Raw genomic sequence first — 16,939 nt, forward strand, 5'->3', positions numbered from 1 at the left:
TAATGTTGTTCCAGGCGGCAGCGTTACGGTTGCCATGGTTACAGGGTGCCGCTCTCTCTGTGTGTGTTTCCTGGGTGAGAGAGCGCCTTTTTGTTGTTGTTGTCGTGCTAAGCTAAAAGGCAGAATGCTACAGGCATGGCCCTAAAGAATGTAGCATCATGGGCAGTGTAGTCCGTGCTGCAGCGAGAATGGACTGCCATACTCATTATGTGTCTGTGAGCACGGGAGGGAAAGAAAGGAAAAGTCCGAGCTGTCACGGAGCAAAAACGGGAGCTGGAAGCATGTAAATATAATAATAACCACCGCAGCCAAGAAGAGTGCCTGACGAGCCCATTTGTAAGTAAGCTATTAAGACTCAACTGTATATTGTGTTCGTGTTTTCCTCCGGAAAAAATAAGTTCCGTTGGAGCAGCCTTTCAACGCCTCTCTCTGGCCGTTTCTCAAGTACGCGAGCACGGACTCGCGATTTGTACAATTGGAACACCAGCGTACGTGATGATGTCACAGGTCCGGAGTTTTTACTGCCGTCCCCTCCTAATTTAACTGTGAGTAACATGTTATGAGGCTTAACTTTAATCACAGCCAAACCGGTTTACTCAGGAACAAATAAAACACTGAAATAAACCAAACATTAACATTTAGAAGTGATCTAAGTGACTTATATATCATTTTTAACCTCAGTAGTGAAACCTCTATTAATAAAAATAGTGTACATGTACATACGTGTACATACCTTAATAAAAACAAGCAGGTGAGATGTTAGAACGCTTTTATTCCTATTTTAGTGGACACTCAATACTATAGACAGCTGCTGGGGTTTCTTTAACCTGAGTAGTGAGAAGACCGCGAGCCGGGGGGAGGGGGTGAAAACGAGTTTTGGACGAAATGCATTCTGGGATATTTAGCTGTACCAAGTCCACACAAGTCACCACCGATGCATGCTCGATAAAACGGGCGGAGCGAGAACACATCCGGGACTTTTTCGCGTTCTCGGCTTGATGCGTACTTCGAATTGGAACAGTACTTGGTCTCCGACTGATGACGTATCACGAGTACACGAGAACGCAAGTACGCACAAGTACGCATATTGAGAAACGGCCTCTGTCTCTGGCAAGCAAAGTTGACCCAGACAACAAAGTAAAGCTAGTTTTCGGCTACCAGCCCGACACGGAACCCACCGTATTAGCCAGAGGTCCCTTTACTGCGGTTCGGAGCCGCGGACCTTCAGTATCAGTAATAAATCACAGCAATAGTACATTCACGTAGTTGTAAACAGCATGATAATATATTAAGTAATCCAAAGTATTCAGAATACGTTACTCTCATTGAGTAACGTAACGGAATACGTTACAGAATACATTTTGGGGCATGTATTCAGTATTCTGTAATGGAATACATTTTAAAAGTAACCTTCCCAACACTGACAATATAATATATTTGAATATAAAAATATAAAACATAAAAAGAACCTAAGATATATACATGCAAGAAATACTTTTTTTAAAGTGTATATAAATATAAAAGTAGACACTGTGGAGGATCTTGAAAATTAGAGTTTTGTTAACCATCATGTGCGAGTTTGTTCCTGAATTTCATTTATTAGACAGTTCCATAAGTGTGAGAGGCCATGACACAGGAATTAGTGTTTCAAGTGTCATAGAGTTTTAAATAAACTATATTTGCTGTGTAATGTAAGTGTAAGACTGAGAGTCTGACAGCTGCTTTATTATCCACAGAGTTAGTGAAAGAGTGTAGATGAGGCTGATTGTCAATCAAGAAATGATCTGACCCATACTTTTAAACCTGTGAACATGTAATTTGACACCCAATTCAATGTCATTCAGTTTATTTATTATCACCAACAGTTTCCTCAAAACGTCCAGCACCTGGTATTCCTAACCACCTTGTTCAGCTTCTGACATCAAGTGAGATGTGCCACGCCATCGGTATGAGGAAATGAATAAGACAAACCAGGAGTGTGATAAAAATTCACTGTCATTGGCTGAATTTTAATTGGCCTTATTCTTGGAACAAAACCTCACCCGATGGTTAGCAAAACCAGTTTTGTCTGCTCTCTGGAACAGACCCAAGATCAGCTCTACTCGATGACCAGGAGAGATAAATCCAACAGAAAAAAGCATACACACCATCAAACTCATACGATATAATACATTTGAATCTAAAAATATAAAAACATAAAAAAGAACCCAAGAAATACTTTTTTAAAAAAATGTTTAAATAAATATAAAAGAAGAAACTCTGCAGGATGTTTGAAATAAATATATTCCCACATATGCACAGAAATACAGAGCTCAGATGAAATCACCATTCCAGACATGCTGATCACAGTTTCAGATCACTGTCAGGAGAATTATCCTAAATCACTTCTTCAGTTGAGAATCAGAGAGGAGAAACACAGTTTTACTTGTATACAAGATCAGCACAGAGCAGGGGTCCGTTCTTCGTACCTCGCTTACTACATCCAAGATCAAATCATCGCGCTAACCTTGAGCTCGCTAATCCGGTTCTCCGAACACACCTGTTGTTGACGATTAGTATAGCTGGATGAAGTAATGCGAGATCACTGGGTGGCTTAAAAGGGGCTACGCATCGATAGTAGAAACATTGATCGGCAACCCTTTGATTGGTCGGCGAAGATGTCGAAGGCGCGCGCTCAGTATTTTACGGCAGCAGAGCAAGAACTCTTGATTGAGGGATTTCAGGAGTTTCAGAGTTTAATTAAAACGCAAGGGAACACCGCAAAGGCTGCAAAAGCAAGGAGAGAGGGCTGGCAGAAAGTTGCTGACAAATTGAACTCGTAAATAATTTATTATATTATATTACATCATATCCTCTTTCACATTAGAGCCACAACAGGACCCACTAGAACATGGGAACAAGTAAAAGTGAAATATAAGAATATTCTACAGAATGGTAATATTTATCACTTATATTGCTTTTAGTCCTGAAATAATCTGTTTGTTTATAACAGCAACCAAGAAAAGGGCAGAGCAAATAAAGACAGGTGGTGGTCCTGCACCCCCTCGTGTGTGTGTGTGTGTGTGTGTGTGTATGTGTGTATATATATATCTCTCTCTCTCTCTATATATATATATATATATATGTATATAAAAGGAGGAGGAAGGACAGGAAGGATCCTGTCTATCCCGCAATATACGCTGAATTCTGGAAACTCTCCTTATCAATCTTGCACCTTCCGCAATGGGTTGCTCGCGTATACGAACAGACAGGACATGGCTGCGACAGACTTCCCAAATCCACCTTCGCTTTTATAGCCGTGGTCTCTCATCTTGATTACACGAAGTGTTTTACTATTACTACTCTAAAATATGAATTGCATCTGAAATAATCAAATACATGTAATAGAATGATTACTAGTACATTTCCCTTTTTTTCGGAAATGACCTGTATGTATCTGTATGAAATCAATAAAAGAATCAAATACTGCATTATCTTTAGTTACATTGATAATATTTATTTATGGTAAAACAGTGGAGAAATATCGCTGTTGCTTTCGTGTAAATGCAGCGGACATACCTGAGTGGCCGCGATCTAATCCTGTTTACGTAAAGTAAGCCTGCTCCCGAGCAGGTTTACGCTTACGGATCTGTTGCTATGACAGCAAGTCCCGGATGAGCTTCGGAGAACCGAATGATCCAAGATCACGTGAAATCGTCAACATTCAAATCCGGCTAACTTACTTAGCGAGGTACGAAGAACGGGCCCCTGGGCTCTGTGACACGCGCTCTGAGACTGCCCTGGTCTTTATTTATACATCAATGGGTGTTTGTTCTTTACATTGGAATGTGGATGTTTAGGTGTGTGTGTGTGTGTGTGTGTGTGTGTGTCCATAAACGACTTCCCTAAACCTGCTGGTCTGGAAAATCCAACAGTTCATCTATATGTAAAAAAGGCACTTAGACTAAAACTGACATAGCTACGTTTATCCTACTGTAAAACAATAAAACAAGGTACGACCTCTCCCATGCTCCCAGGATGTGGGTTTGAATACCAGAACACCCTGGAATGCACACAAAGCCTACTAAAGATCACACATCCTATCACTACACAATTGATTATACACCTCTAAGCATATATGGAAACTTACATCATTAAAAGATTATACTGACTACTAAGTACAATTTTCCATTGACAATCACGTTTACCTCATGAATGTTTCCAGAACTCTTCAGGAAATCATCTTTGATTTAAAAAGAGTTCAGTCTCTCCTGTATAGACCAACAGGCAGCAGACAGACAGTAAAGTCCAGCAGAGAGACTCTGACGTTACAGCAGATATTTCCCATAGATGTCCAACAATGTCTGATTATTTGACATTACAGAGATAACAACCTGAGCAGACAAGAAGTTGTTAAACAAAATGAAAGCACCTGAGTGTTTAACCAGGTGTGTGCGTGTGTCACTTGGTTATTGCTTACTCTGTTAGATCGCCACATGCTGATAATGTGGGACAGACGTACACACTAAAATTCAAAGGAAAAAGAAAGTCCTGTTTATTTAACTTGATTGTTTTCATGCAATCTGGTGTGAATTAAATATGTTGGACTTACTAGTAAGTGTTAAGTGAGGAGGAAAATTACAATTTACTTTATTTTCAAATTTATTTTCTTTCTAAGCTTGTGGTGTGAGGCACTAACAAACTCCACACCGCCTCACTGTTGACTGATTGTGATCAGATTAGATTTTTCAGTTTGAACTGGTTCCTTTCTTTTCCTGTAGTCTCTGAAGCAGACCCCAAAGTCCTCATATGATCAAAATAAAGATTAAGAAACAAATGAACTGAAGGATAACTGGTAAGTGGGAGCTGTTGTAACATTAATCTGTTTGTGTAAGTCAATAAGACTGTTTCACTATTTAAGCACGATTTAAACTTAATTCTTGTTAATTCACAAGGCTGACTGTGTGTCTGAGCATCATCAGGAAAATTTTCATCCTTTTCCCAAAAATTAAAGCTATGTAATAAGTTATTATTTAAACCTTTATTCAGTTTTCTGCATCATTGACCCTCAGCTGGATGATGCAGATGGGGTCACCGTCCGGATTAGCTCTCTTCCTGGGGTCTGTTCCTCTCATGAAGACGTGACACTCGTACACTCCAGTGTCAGCAGACGTCACTTTCTGCAGGACCAAAGACACGTCTCCGTCCTCCATCTGTCTGTCCTGCAGGTCCATCCGGTTGTCAAAATACGGACGCTCGTTTACTGGATCAAATGTCTTATCGTGGTGAAGAAAAACCTGTTCTGGTTGCAGGTCAGCTCTGCTCCACTCTACACCGATGATGTCGTTGTTTGGAGCTCGACATGGCAGGATGACCGTCTGTCCCGGCTCCGCTGTGATGATTCTCTGGTCTGACACAGAGCAGAGAGGTTAAAGTAACTGCAGCAGCAGCCTGTCAGGCAGAGATCGCTGAGCTCTGCTAACCAGGACCAGAGGGGAGTACGAGGATGTGACATTTATGGGGTTAGTGACCTCTGCTAAGCTCAAATTCAAAGTTTCCACGCTCTCTTTTCATCGGCTCCGATCATGATTGGTAAATTAAACTAAACACATGACGTGATTCAGAGGAGTTTGCTTACCATTAGCTTGTTTTAGGACTATTTTTGTTTGGGTGAAACATCAGTATGTTAGATGTTTAGCCCATTTAGTAGTTGGAGTTTCATCCAGCATTTAGGATGCCTGGGTTCAAAACGTCCAGATACATGTCAAAATGTTGCTCAGATGTATTTAATGATTGTGTTTCAATGTGTCAAATTAATCTAATATATATCTGCAGACAGCATGTCTGTTTCCTGTATTTACTAGTCAAGATGATGGCCTTTATTAGGCTATGACTGTGTGAGAGGCCATAACACAAGGGAGAAGTGTTTTAAGTGTCACAGAGTTTTCGTTACATTGTGTTTGATGCACGATGTAAGTTTAAGATAACAGGCTGAGAGCCTGACAGCTGCCTTTACTGTCCAAAGAGTTAATAAAGAAGCGTAGATGAGGCGGATTATCTTTAAAAGGCATAAACACATTATATGTCATCCAATTCATTGTCATTCATATAAATATAAACGTAGAAACTGTGCAGGATCTCAGAAATAAATATATTCCCACTCATGCACAGAAATGAGTGTACTTCTCTATTCCAACACCATCACTATCAACACTATCGTACCGTGTCCAACAATGGTGCGATAGTTTGAGCATGCGGGAGATAAAAATCTGAGTAGATAACATCTTTTTAATAATGTGAAACTAAGTGAGTGTTTTACTCAGTGATTGTATAGAAGTGGTAGGTGTTTGTATAATGACCAAATTGCACAATCGCAGTGATGGTCCCTTTTTTCAGAAAAAACAAACACTGCCATTGGCCAAACCACAAATCACTGCGGTAAAAAGTGTCTTAAGCTATAATCAACAAAAGGAAGTTGTTGATTCGACTCTGTGTGGTTTGAAAGAGTTCAGGTACAGAAGACATTTTTCATAGATGTCTAACAAGGGTGCACTTGTTTGAGTAACAGGGAGTTGTACCAGGTATGTGTGTTGCGTGTGTGTGTGTGATTAGCTCATTGTGCTGATTGGAGGTCCAGTTTCGCAATCGTGTAATACAGAAATACATTTAGTTGGTAATGAAGTATGTTTCCTTGTTTATTGCCTTAAAGCTTTTATAATCTTTATACACTGGACGTATAAATAGAATCAAAGTATTTTAAGTGCTCATGTGTCCTCAGTAGACAGAAGGATAACAAATCCACATGAATTGAATCTTATGTAAAAAAAAAAAAAAAAAAAAAAAAGATTGTGGGAAATCATGTTTGATTTAAAACAAGTTGAGTCTCACCTGCAGAGACGAGCAGGAGGCAGACAGACAGTAAAGTCCAGCAGAGAGTCGCAGAAGCTACAGCAGACATTTCCCACAGACGTCCAATGATGGTGCGATTATTTGAGGACACCAGAGATAAACACCTGTTTGACAGCATATTATCAAATAAAATGAAAGTAACTAAGTGTTATAATAGGTACGTTTGTGTGTTGTGTGGGTGTGATGTTTTTAGCAGTTTGCTCTGAGTGGGTGGTGACAAAGGTGGAGTCAGAATGATTGAAGTGTCACAACTGTTTAAAAGCAGAGACTTGTTTTCAGTGGAGTTCAGTATCAGGACAATCAGGAGGTCATTGTGATGGGCACAGACTGTTTCCCACAACACAAGCATGTCTCCTATGAGGATCTGAACACCAGCTGTATTCAGTCCTGTTTTTCATGAGAGGTATAATTAGCTGTTGCCAGCCTCACCTGGCACAGCTCCCAGAACCAACAGCTGGTGGTCCCTGATCACAAAAACCTTTAAAAAAGTGAATTTTGGATTTCTTCATTACTCCAGCTGGCCCGATTATCTCCGCTGACTCTTTAGCAGTATGAGAGCAGCTGTGGTTTCCTATCAGCCAGTCAGAGCTGCTGTTTTATGATTGCTAAGAACTTTGTGTTTGATTGTTATTTGGTGATTCTTCTTTTAGTGACTGTGTCAATGGGCATTTTTTTTTCTGAAGAGTGAGTTTATCTCATTACTTTATTAGTTGAGCCCGTGTCCTGAAGGATCATAATGATGTACTGCGTGAAAACACGGTTAATCTTTGTACATTTAGCAGCAAGCATCACACATGTAGACCTTATTTTTATGTCAGAGTTGAGAGTGAAACACGTCCTGACAGTGCTACGTTTACTGACTCTCACACATCTGACATTGTTTTATTTGTGGTCACTAACTGACTCGTTGTGAATCAGGACTAAAAAACGTAAAGTGTTGAAAAAAACTGGTTTTGTGTGTTGTGGTTTCAATGCTCAGCGTTTATAGAAATGATGTTACTGAAACCAGAAACTACAAAGGGCCTCTGGATGGAATTTCATCAGAAGAGAAGGAACAAAGTAGTACATGACTGTTTTAAACACATTAAAAACTCCAACATGATTTATTACATTCCTCTGTCGTCTCAGGCCCTGCTGTCATCAGGGCAAACTGGAAAACTGATTTGAACATGATCAACCCAGATATTTGTTTACATGGCCACTAGAGGCAGATGTTTGAGCACTACACACACACTGCATGGCTACATCACATCATCCATTATTCAATAAAATTCAGGTGAACATGCGCAGGTTTTTTTTTAATAAATATCAATGCTTTAACTATTAATAAAAACCAGCTTCACTTAAATATGCCCATATAAAAGATATATATATAAATCTTACAAAGTTTGTATCTGTCTTGTGTGAAACTTGTATGAAAAGCATACAAGAGTGAAAACAGATATAAGATCCCTTGAAAAATTATATAAACGAAACCTGTATGTTTTGGAGACTTCCTAAAACAATATATGAAAGTAATGAGAAAGTGGCCACTTTCATATGATTCACTATATGAAGCAAGCTAAAGCTGATGCAAGTCTTTTATAAGTTTTTTTCGATTTCTTTCCATATGAGTGTGCTCTGTCAAATCCTGATTTGGGGTCGCTGTAACAAAGCTCAAAGCAATCATTTAAAGAATTCATAATTCAACAATTGCTTCCAATGAACGAGCTTCTGTATAGCACACTTACACATACAGCATTAGCATGTATTTTCATCATATAAAAACACAAGCTACTCATCCATCAGAGCTTCATCTTTCAGGCCTCTGCTGTCATCACTTTTTTCTTGATTTGCTTTTTGAACATTATGTAAAATGCAGCTGCGCTGACACACTGCTCTAAACGAATTACCCCAAAACACAAATTGTTACAAGTTGTTGGCGTCTATGGAACGCCAGGACTGTCATAATGAATTAATTAAATACACCATTAAATAAGTTGCTGTGATAACAGTGTTTGTTTTTAGTGATTCACTCTGTTTGTCTCCACAGGAAGGCAGCTCAAGCATCAAACATGTGGCTCGAGGGCCACAGCTGGAACAGGACAGTCTGGGCTACTGGAAGGTTTGCAGAGAGGCAAAATTCTTTCATTTATTGAGATTCTCAGTAAATCTGAGGTGTTTGTCATGGTCTAAATTAGAAACTGGTAAATGTTTTGTTTACTTTAAAAACTCCACTTTGACTGGTCCTGCACATGTGATAGGACACACTGATGAGACTGCACATGTTTTAAAGCTACTGCTGCCTGTTGGTGTGTTTTGAGGTGGATACTTCAGTAAATCTGATTATTTATAATAGAATAAGCTACAGAACTGTTTTATCAGTCTGGTCCACTTGAAAGACTTGAAGTTTGACCCTGAATCAGGGGGAGGCTCAGATCTGGAATATCTGTAGGATGATAAAGGAGGTGATGTCACGAAAGCCACAAATACTTTGGTGCTCTTAAACAATGAAGTGACTGAGTTAGCTGTTAGCTTGGACCGTCTTGATTAGTACAGACAAGCTGGAAATGCAGCTTTACTAAAGCTCAAAACCAGGCTGAGAAAAATAAATATATAAAAAAGAAAAGACAAAACAAAGGTGAAAGACAAAACTACACACAGCACTGAAAGCCTGACAGACAGAATCAGATGGAGGATAATGAGACCAGAGCTACAAGAGAAGGAAAGAAACTGCAGATACTAGAAGCAGTGGCTCTGCACCTTTAATATGAATCATTTTCATTCTCAGTGACTGAGTGATGTTTGTTTTCTGAAAGAGAGAGGAGACTCTTCTCTTCTACTAAATAAAGGTGGAACGGAGTCCAGGCAGCTCAGACTGACGGACACAGACTGAGGTAAAGATCACTGACCAGCAGAGCTTTAACCGCCGCTTTAATAAACAACTCTGTGCTCGGACAACCTTTCAAAGTGCAGACTGGCACCACGTGATTGTGTTTGCAGAAAAAGATTTTATCATGAGTGTCAGGAAACTTTTCCACTGACAGCTGAGATGAACATGAAGGTCATACAAGGAATATTTCAGTAAGAAGGGACAGTTTCAATCCTGGCTGTGTGAATGCATGATGCTCAGCTGTCTGTGAAATCTGGATGCACTTCTGTGTGCAGGCTCAGAGTTTCAGAGACACAAAGATTTGAAGTGCAATGACAGCACAGTTCACACTGAGCTGGGTTTCACCTGACAGCAGCGAACCTGACCCATATTTCACCTCACATAGATCAAATTAAAGTCCCCTCATGTTGTGTTAACACAGAAAACATGAGTGTAATCCATAAATCCTCTTTAACAGCAGATGTTAGATTTCACAGAGAGGCTTGCCTTTTCCCAAACTTTAGCCCACATGCTCTGAATTAACTTCAGTTTGGTATTTGTTCGTTTTAGAAGCTGCAAGCGTGATAAAAGTTTCAGGAGGAGTCACCAAACCCCAACATAGGATAGAAAACCTGAGTAAACTTTTAAGATGGAGACACGAAGCATGAAGACGCAGCTCTGTGGTTTCAGGTCGGAGCGTCTTCCTCCTCAGCAGGAAGTTGGTGGATATTTATAATCTGTGGTTTTATGTAGAAGCTGCTGCTGCTGAGCATGTTGGTGCTTCTTTGATGGAGCTTTCACAGCATTTACTCAGACTGATGAGGACGGTTTCTGGTGTTTGGTCAGGGTTTCCGTACTACGGTTGTTGAATCATGCATGTAAAAACATTACTGTTGCTGACATCACCACCACTCACATGACATCACATCCTGTCAACCTGTTTTCACCTCCTAACCGCTGCACTGAAAACAAGTAGGATCCTTTTATTGACACAGCAGCAGAGCTCAGGCCTGTGTTTGAGTGCAATGGGTTAAAGAGGTGTTCCTATTGAAGTGGCACCTCCCACACACCTTTGACTGTCACTGTAAATACAGATTCAGATTTTGTCTACATTGACTTTACAGAGTCAGCAGCAGCAGATCAGCTGTCAGAGCTCCTGTTCACAGACCCAAAGGTACAGCTGCTTTTCATTTAGTAAAAAGAAGATAAATCTGTTTCCTAAAAGGTTGAACTGTTCCTTTAAAGTGATCAGGAAGCGTATCAGCAACATGAGCAGGAGGCTGGATCTAGTCTGCTGTGTTTGGATGGGCAGCTAAAAATAAGAAGTGGGGACATTACATAATACACAAAACCTCCCAGAACATTGTTCCTTCAGTGGTGCTATTTTCAGTCATTATGCAAATGTACTGTTTATAAGATTGAGGAAACCTGCCGTCAGCTGAGACTGAAGAAGTCACTTGCATTTCTTAAAATCCTCTAACCAAACTAATTCGCGCAGAGCGTCATAGTCACTCGCTTTTGAAGCAACACCACTTATCAAAGAGAATCCCCTTTTCTCTAGCAAACTCCACATAAGTTTGGGTTGGCAATTTCTTTTGCTGGCGAAACCTCTGCCTATAGGCTTCGGGGACTAACTCATATGCCTGCAAAACAGCTGTTTTAACACATGAGTAATCTAAACTGTCCTTTAAAGAAAGCGCAGCCACCACCTCTTGGGCTTTGCCGGACAGTTTGCACTGTAACAAAAGAGGCCAAATATCACTAGGCCACTGCAACGCCCCAGCGATACGTTCAAATGCTGCAAAGTATGTATCAACCTCAGTTTCTCTAAAAGTGGGCACTAAAGAAATGCACTTATCGATTTTAAAAGCAGACGCGGACGAGGAGGTGGGACCGGAATTGTCAGCAGAGACAGATGAGGCTTGAGCCTGAGACTCCAGCTCAAGCTTTCGCAGCTTAATGGCTTTGTCTGCCTCTATCTCCAGCCTTCTTATTTCAAGCTCTAACTGAGCCCGCCTGTTCTGGGCCTTCTCCTCAGCCTCCAATTGGAGACGTGCCAGCCGCACCTTCAGCCGAGCTCCTTCTCTGCCTTCTGAACTCCCAGAAGAGAGTGGATCATAGCGAGGAAGCGTGCGCGGCGTTTTTCCCCGCTCATCCCCACAAGAACCATTTTGGCCCTCTTCAACTACGGCAGCTTGGCTTGGCACACCAGAGACCACAGGCAAAACAGGCGCTTGAATCACACCAGCTTCCACCAACTTGTCCACCACTAAAGCTTTCAAATCACACTTACGGAGGTTTTTTGAGACCTGCAGCTGAAAGTGATCCACAATTTGCAGCAAATCATTTTTGCGACAGCTATTAATCTCAATAGATGGGGCATCTATAAAGTGCTGTAAACAAAACGCAGCCGACATAGCGCCTAAAGTGATAAAGCTACTCTAAAACAAACATCCCCCTTTTTATTTTTTTTTCTTCCCCCTCCTAGGAACAAAGACCCCCTATGGGGGATCCCGAACGAGCCCCCACTTATGTTACGACCCCCTCTGCTAGGCGTCAGGGGAGGAGTAACATACACAAGCCCTGAACACAATACTGAGTAAAGAAGGGTTTTAATAACAAACTTTAAACAGAAAACCGACAGGGCTGTTCAACAGACCGCTGGGCAAACAATTATTATATAAAGACAAAAGAAAAGACAAGAGTAAAAGCTAAAGGTTAACTAAGGCAAGCTGGCGGCACACAAAATAAACGCTAAGAGTAAACTAAGGCGAGCCAGCATCACAATATTCTACTCACAGCCAGCTAGCAGCTCAAAGCTCTAATCAGGCTAAGTTCAAGCATGCACCAAGGTTTGTCAAAGTTCAGCAATATGAACAAGTTCAACAAAGGTTGACGAGGGAAGCACGAAGGGCAAACTGCATGTTCAGTCCTAAGCAGCAGCCACTGATTGAAGGACTTCCAGCCTTTTGTATTCCCCGGTAAATGCAGGCAGCCGTGTCATTGGTCCATCGTTTTCAAGGCTCCTGCAGCAGCCAATGGTGTGAGTGGTCTGGCACACTCTGATCTGCATGTAGTTGAGGCGGGCATAGGTCCGGGGCCAGCCAATCCCTCATGAGTCCTGGAACACTGATTTCTATAGAGGAAGGCGGGGCCACCTGAGGCCAGAGGCCGTAACAGATGAGTGACGAAATGTTTCTCCCACTGAAAACGCTACGTCCAGATGAACAGAACCAACTTTTTGGGATTTCCTGTTGGGTTTCTTTCACGTTAAAAGCATATATATATCTATATATCTATATATAGATATATATATATATATATATATATATATATCTATATATATATATATGAGAGTTTGGTTGCCAAATGTTTATTGTGAAAATTCTGGAGTTATATTCTTTGACATTGTTGACTGAATTGCGTTTTGAAATAAAGGCCTCTGTTTATTCATTCAAACCCTCTGATAATGATCATTGTAAATATGTTTGTAGTTTCTGAGGGAAAGCTTTGGTTCTGTGCACAGCTGCTTATTTTGCCCCTTTGTGTTTGTGTGTTCACAGTTTCAGCAGATGAGAGTGAGCCACCAGTCCAACAACTGCAACCAAGCTTCTGGTCTTTCTTTTTGTTTCTTTCATAAGATTCTACTGATAAAACAAACTAACAAATAAATGAAAAAACATAAAAATACAAAAAAATCCTTATATAACTAGTAATAAAAGAAATGTAAAACAAAAATATTATAAAAAATGTAATAAATAAATATTTTCTTCATCTTTACCTTTTTTGTCACAGTTTTCTGTATTTTAAATGTTTTCTGTCTGATGAGACGTTTATAAGGTCTCACTCAGTACTTTAGGATGAAAACAGAGAGCTGAGAGCTTTTCGGTTCTGACGAACTTCAAAAGAATGAAAATGTGAGACAACCTGAATGTCATTTGTCATCTCGCTGCTGCTCAGCAGAAACTCCAGTCTGAAAGCTGTGAAGCATTTAAAATCTGCTGCCATCTATTGATGACACTGGTGCATTACATGGTAAATATTTGAATTTCTAAAATGATCAGTTCATTGTAAAATTAGCAATAACTTATTCATTCCTCATCATTATAACAATGTGCTGTGCAAATAATCAATAGACTTTTTTTAAACCATTTTATGGCCTTTCATGGACAAAATGTGAGTTTCTGTGCATTAAGACAAGAATACAAAGCGCTTTGTGCTGGTCTTTAGTCTGCCATCATGTTTTCTCTGCTAAACCAAACAAACAAACAAACAAACAAACAAACAAACAAACAAACAATCTTCATCTATAGCTGCACAGGAAAGTAACAAACTTAAAGGGAAACTTAAAGCATGAGATTAATTGAGTTCAATTTTATTTATATAGCACCAAATCACAACAACAGTCACCTCAAGTTGCTTCCGATTGTAGTGTAGACCCTACAAAAATACATACAGACTCTACAATAATACACTGAGTTTCACAGAGCCTCTGTTTGACTTCAGTGAACCAGGGAAAACACTCTTTCAGTTCACATTTGCAGAATGAGCACTCCGCCACTGTCTGTGGAGTATAATCAAGTCTTTACCGCTGATGTCACAATCCTGGATCATTTAACTTGAGTTTTCTTGTGTTTTGTCATTTTGATTTATGGTTTGAGTCCACCTTGTTAGTCTAAAGTTTATTCTATACTCCCTAGGTTGTTATGTTTAGTTTTATTGGATTGTGTCTTTGCCCTCTGTGTCCCCCTCGTGTGTCTATGTTTTGTATTTGGGTCTGTTCTTGTGCCTTGTTTCTCCTCCTTGTGTTTCACTCTGTCATGTTTGTCTATGTTTCCCCAGCCTGTCACGTATGCACTCTCTCTCCCTCGTGTTCCCTGATCCATGAAGGTCGTGTTTCAATGTTTGGTGTGTCTTGTTGTGCTTCCCCTTTGGCGTCTAGGTAATTTGTGTCAGCTGTGTTCCTTGTGTGTCCTCACTTCCCTCGTTATCCCTCTTGTATTTAGTGTCCGTGTCTTCTTGTGCTTGTTGTTGCGATCTCCCTCATCTATGGCTGTGTGTTTTCTTGTGTTTAGTTTATATTTTCCCAGTTTAGTTTAGTACCATTTTCCCCTTGTGTCAGCAATAAAGCTCCCTTTTGAGTTCACTTTCTCGCCTCCCTGTAGTCTGCGATTGGGTCCTTTCCTGCCTGCACACAGCCGCATCATGACAGCTGACCTCTCATTTCAAGTGTTTGCTGTTTCCTCTCAAAACCAACGTGTTTGACTGAATCTGCTTAAAAAGTAGCAGATTTGTAAAAAGTGATTATTGGTTTAAAATAATGAATAAGATTTTGTTTTACATTGAATTTCAATTCATATTTACATTTGAATTGAAAGAGAGACGTAAAGGGAGCAGCACTGACAGAGAAGTATGTCTGCCATGTGGAGAGTTTCCAGCATTTATTTAGTGATTTTCTTTCTTTTTCAAACGGCTTCAATAACGTGAAGATCACTGCATGTGAATCAGATGGATGGACAGAAGCTCTGCTGCAGGTTTTCTCTGTCAAACACCAAGAAAATGTGAATCAGTTTCAACAAATGAGCTTAAGACAAATGAACCAGCTGGAGTTTGAGGCCCTCGGGAGGTCAGAGGTCAGATTTATACTCTGTGAGCTCGCTCTTATAAACAGGACCACCATTCATCAATGTTTTTGTAACATTTCTTCTGCTCTCTCTTGTGCTTGGGTTTAATATCCCAGAGACCTGACTGACAGGAGGAACAGGCGTGCATATTGCAAAAACATAAAATAATTGTCACGCTTGAGTACATATAATAACATACAGGAATGTGGTTCAGCAGCTTTGAGTCAAGGTAACTCATTACTCCTGATGTCAGCGGGCATATTCTGAATGTCATTAAATAACAGGCTGGGACTGACTAGTTTCACTTCCATTGTCGCGTCTTTATCTGATTCTCTACTTGAACTGCTTCCCTCTCATGTTTTTTTTTTTTTTTTTCAGTCCCTGGCAGTCAGTAAATAATAAATGTTGTGCGGGTGATTCAGCTACTGAAAATGATTGTACTGTGGTGGAACGCCTCTGTTCTTATCAGTGTTTGCAGCCGGTGATCATGTTCCTGTATAGATCTACCTGCAAACCTACTGATCCAGCTCTATAGAAACCAAAAAAGCAGCTCCAGGCGACACAGATTGAAGACTACACAGAGACAAACAGCAGCTGAGTTGTAGCCTCAGGCTGATCTTGTTACATTATTATCGCATGTCAATCATTTCCGACATATTTCCTGTACAATTCCAGCTCAACATCCAGTAAGACCCAACCCGTATGTTTAGCTTCTTTAACAAAGACGTTAAAACAGACTTGTGTGATTCAAAGTTCAGTTTCACCTCACCAACAGTTTTATGATGAAATATTTTCCTATCATTCCTTCCATCACAAAACTATCCAGCGAACCTTCTACATTTAAAAAAAGATCACAATTTAACTTTGAGGATCTCAGGAAGATCTCACTGCCCAGGAACTGACTGAAGGGATCAGATTAGAGTCTTCAGTTTCTTTGAAGCAGATGGTAAACTTGTTATATGATCAAAATACAGCTGCTGATTAAGAACTTTAAATAAAAAGCACTAAAAAGAAGAAAAAATTAAAGCTATGTAATAAGTTATTATTTAAACTTTTATTCAGTTTTCTGCATCATTGACCCTCAGCTGGATGATGCAGATGGGGTCACCGTCCGGATTAGCTCTCTTCCTGGGGTCTGTTCCTCTCATGAAGACGTGACACTCGTATGTTCCAGTGTCAGCAGACGTCACTTTCTGCAGGACCAAAGACACGTCTCCGTCCTCCATCTGTCTGTCCTGCAGGTCCATCCGGTTGTCAAAATACGGACGCTCGTTTACTGGATCAAACGTGTCGTCGTGGTGAAGAAAGACCTGTTCTGGTTGCAGGTCAGCTCTGCTCCACTCTACACCGATGATGTCGTTATTTGGAGCTCGACATGGCAGGATGACCGTCTGTCCCGGCTCCGCTGTGATGATTTTCTGGTCTGACACAGAGCAGAGAGGTTAAAGTAACTGCAGCAGCAGCCAGTCAGACAGAGATCGCTGAGCTCTGCTAAACTAGAGCAGAGGGGAGTACGAGGAGGTTTACCATCAGCTGGAAGTCTAACAAAATATGATCCGCACTGAATTCAGTCAAC

At 40.5% G+C, this 16,939-nt stretch overlaps 1 protein-coding gene and 1 long non-coding RNA gene across 4 annotated transcripts in view; one reads left to right on the forward strand and one right to left on the reverse strand.

Moving 5' to 3' along the window:
• Positions 1 to 5,366: 5,366 nt before the first annotated feature.
• On the forward strand, positions 5,367 to 10,850 carry LOC109201271 (uncharacterized). Of its 2 annotated transcripts, none has more exons than XR_003218909.1 (3): positions 5,367 to 5,501; positions 8,921 to 9,764; positions 10,310 to 10,850. It is a non-coding gene; the product is annotated as an uncharacterized LOC109201271 (long non-coding RNA). The 2 variants fall into 2 exon arrangements; XR_003218908.1 differs by having other exon boundaries at positions 8,921 to 8,992; positions 9,687 to 10,850.
• A 5,294-nt stretch (positions 10,851 to 16,144) lies between these two features.
• Positions 16,145 to 16,939, reverse strand: part of LOC109201252 (coxsackievirus and adenovirus receptor) — a 98,483-nt gene continuing 97,688 nt past the window's right edge. The window contains exon 2 of one of the 2 annotated variants that reach the window (XM_019356868.2): positions 16,145 to 16,786. In XM_019356868.2, the coding sequence (XP_019212413.1) occupies positions 16,422 to 16,786 (365 nt within the window). In that variant the 3' untranslated portion in view covers positions 16,145 to 16,421. The remainder of the gene's footprint in view (positions 16,787 to 16,939) is intronic. The other variant, XM_019356869.2, reaches the window with a different exon arrangement.

This window comes from Oreochromis niloticus, linkage group LG3 (genome assembly GCF_001858045.2).
Source record: "Oreochromis niloticus isolate F11D_XX linkage group LG3, O_niloticus_UMD_NMBU, whole genome shotgun sequence".
Classification (NCBI taxonomy): domain Eukaryota; kingdom Metazoa; phylum Chordata; class Actinopteri; order Cichliformes; family Cichlidae; genus Oreochromis; species Oreochromis niloticus.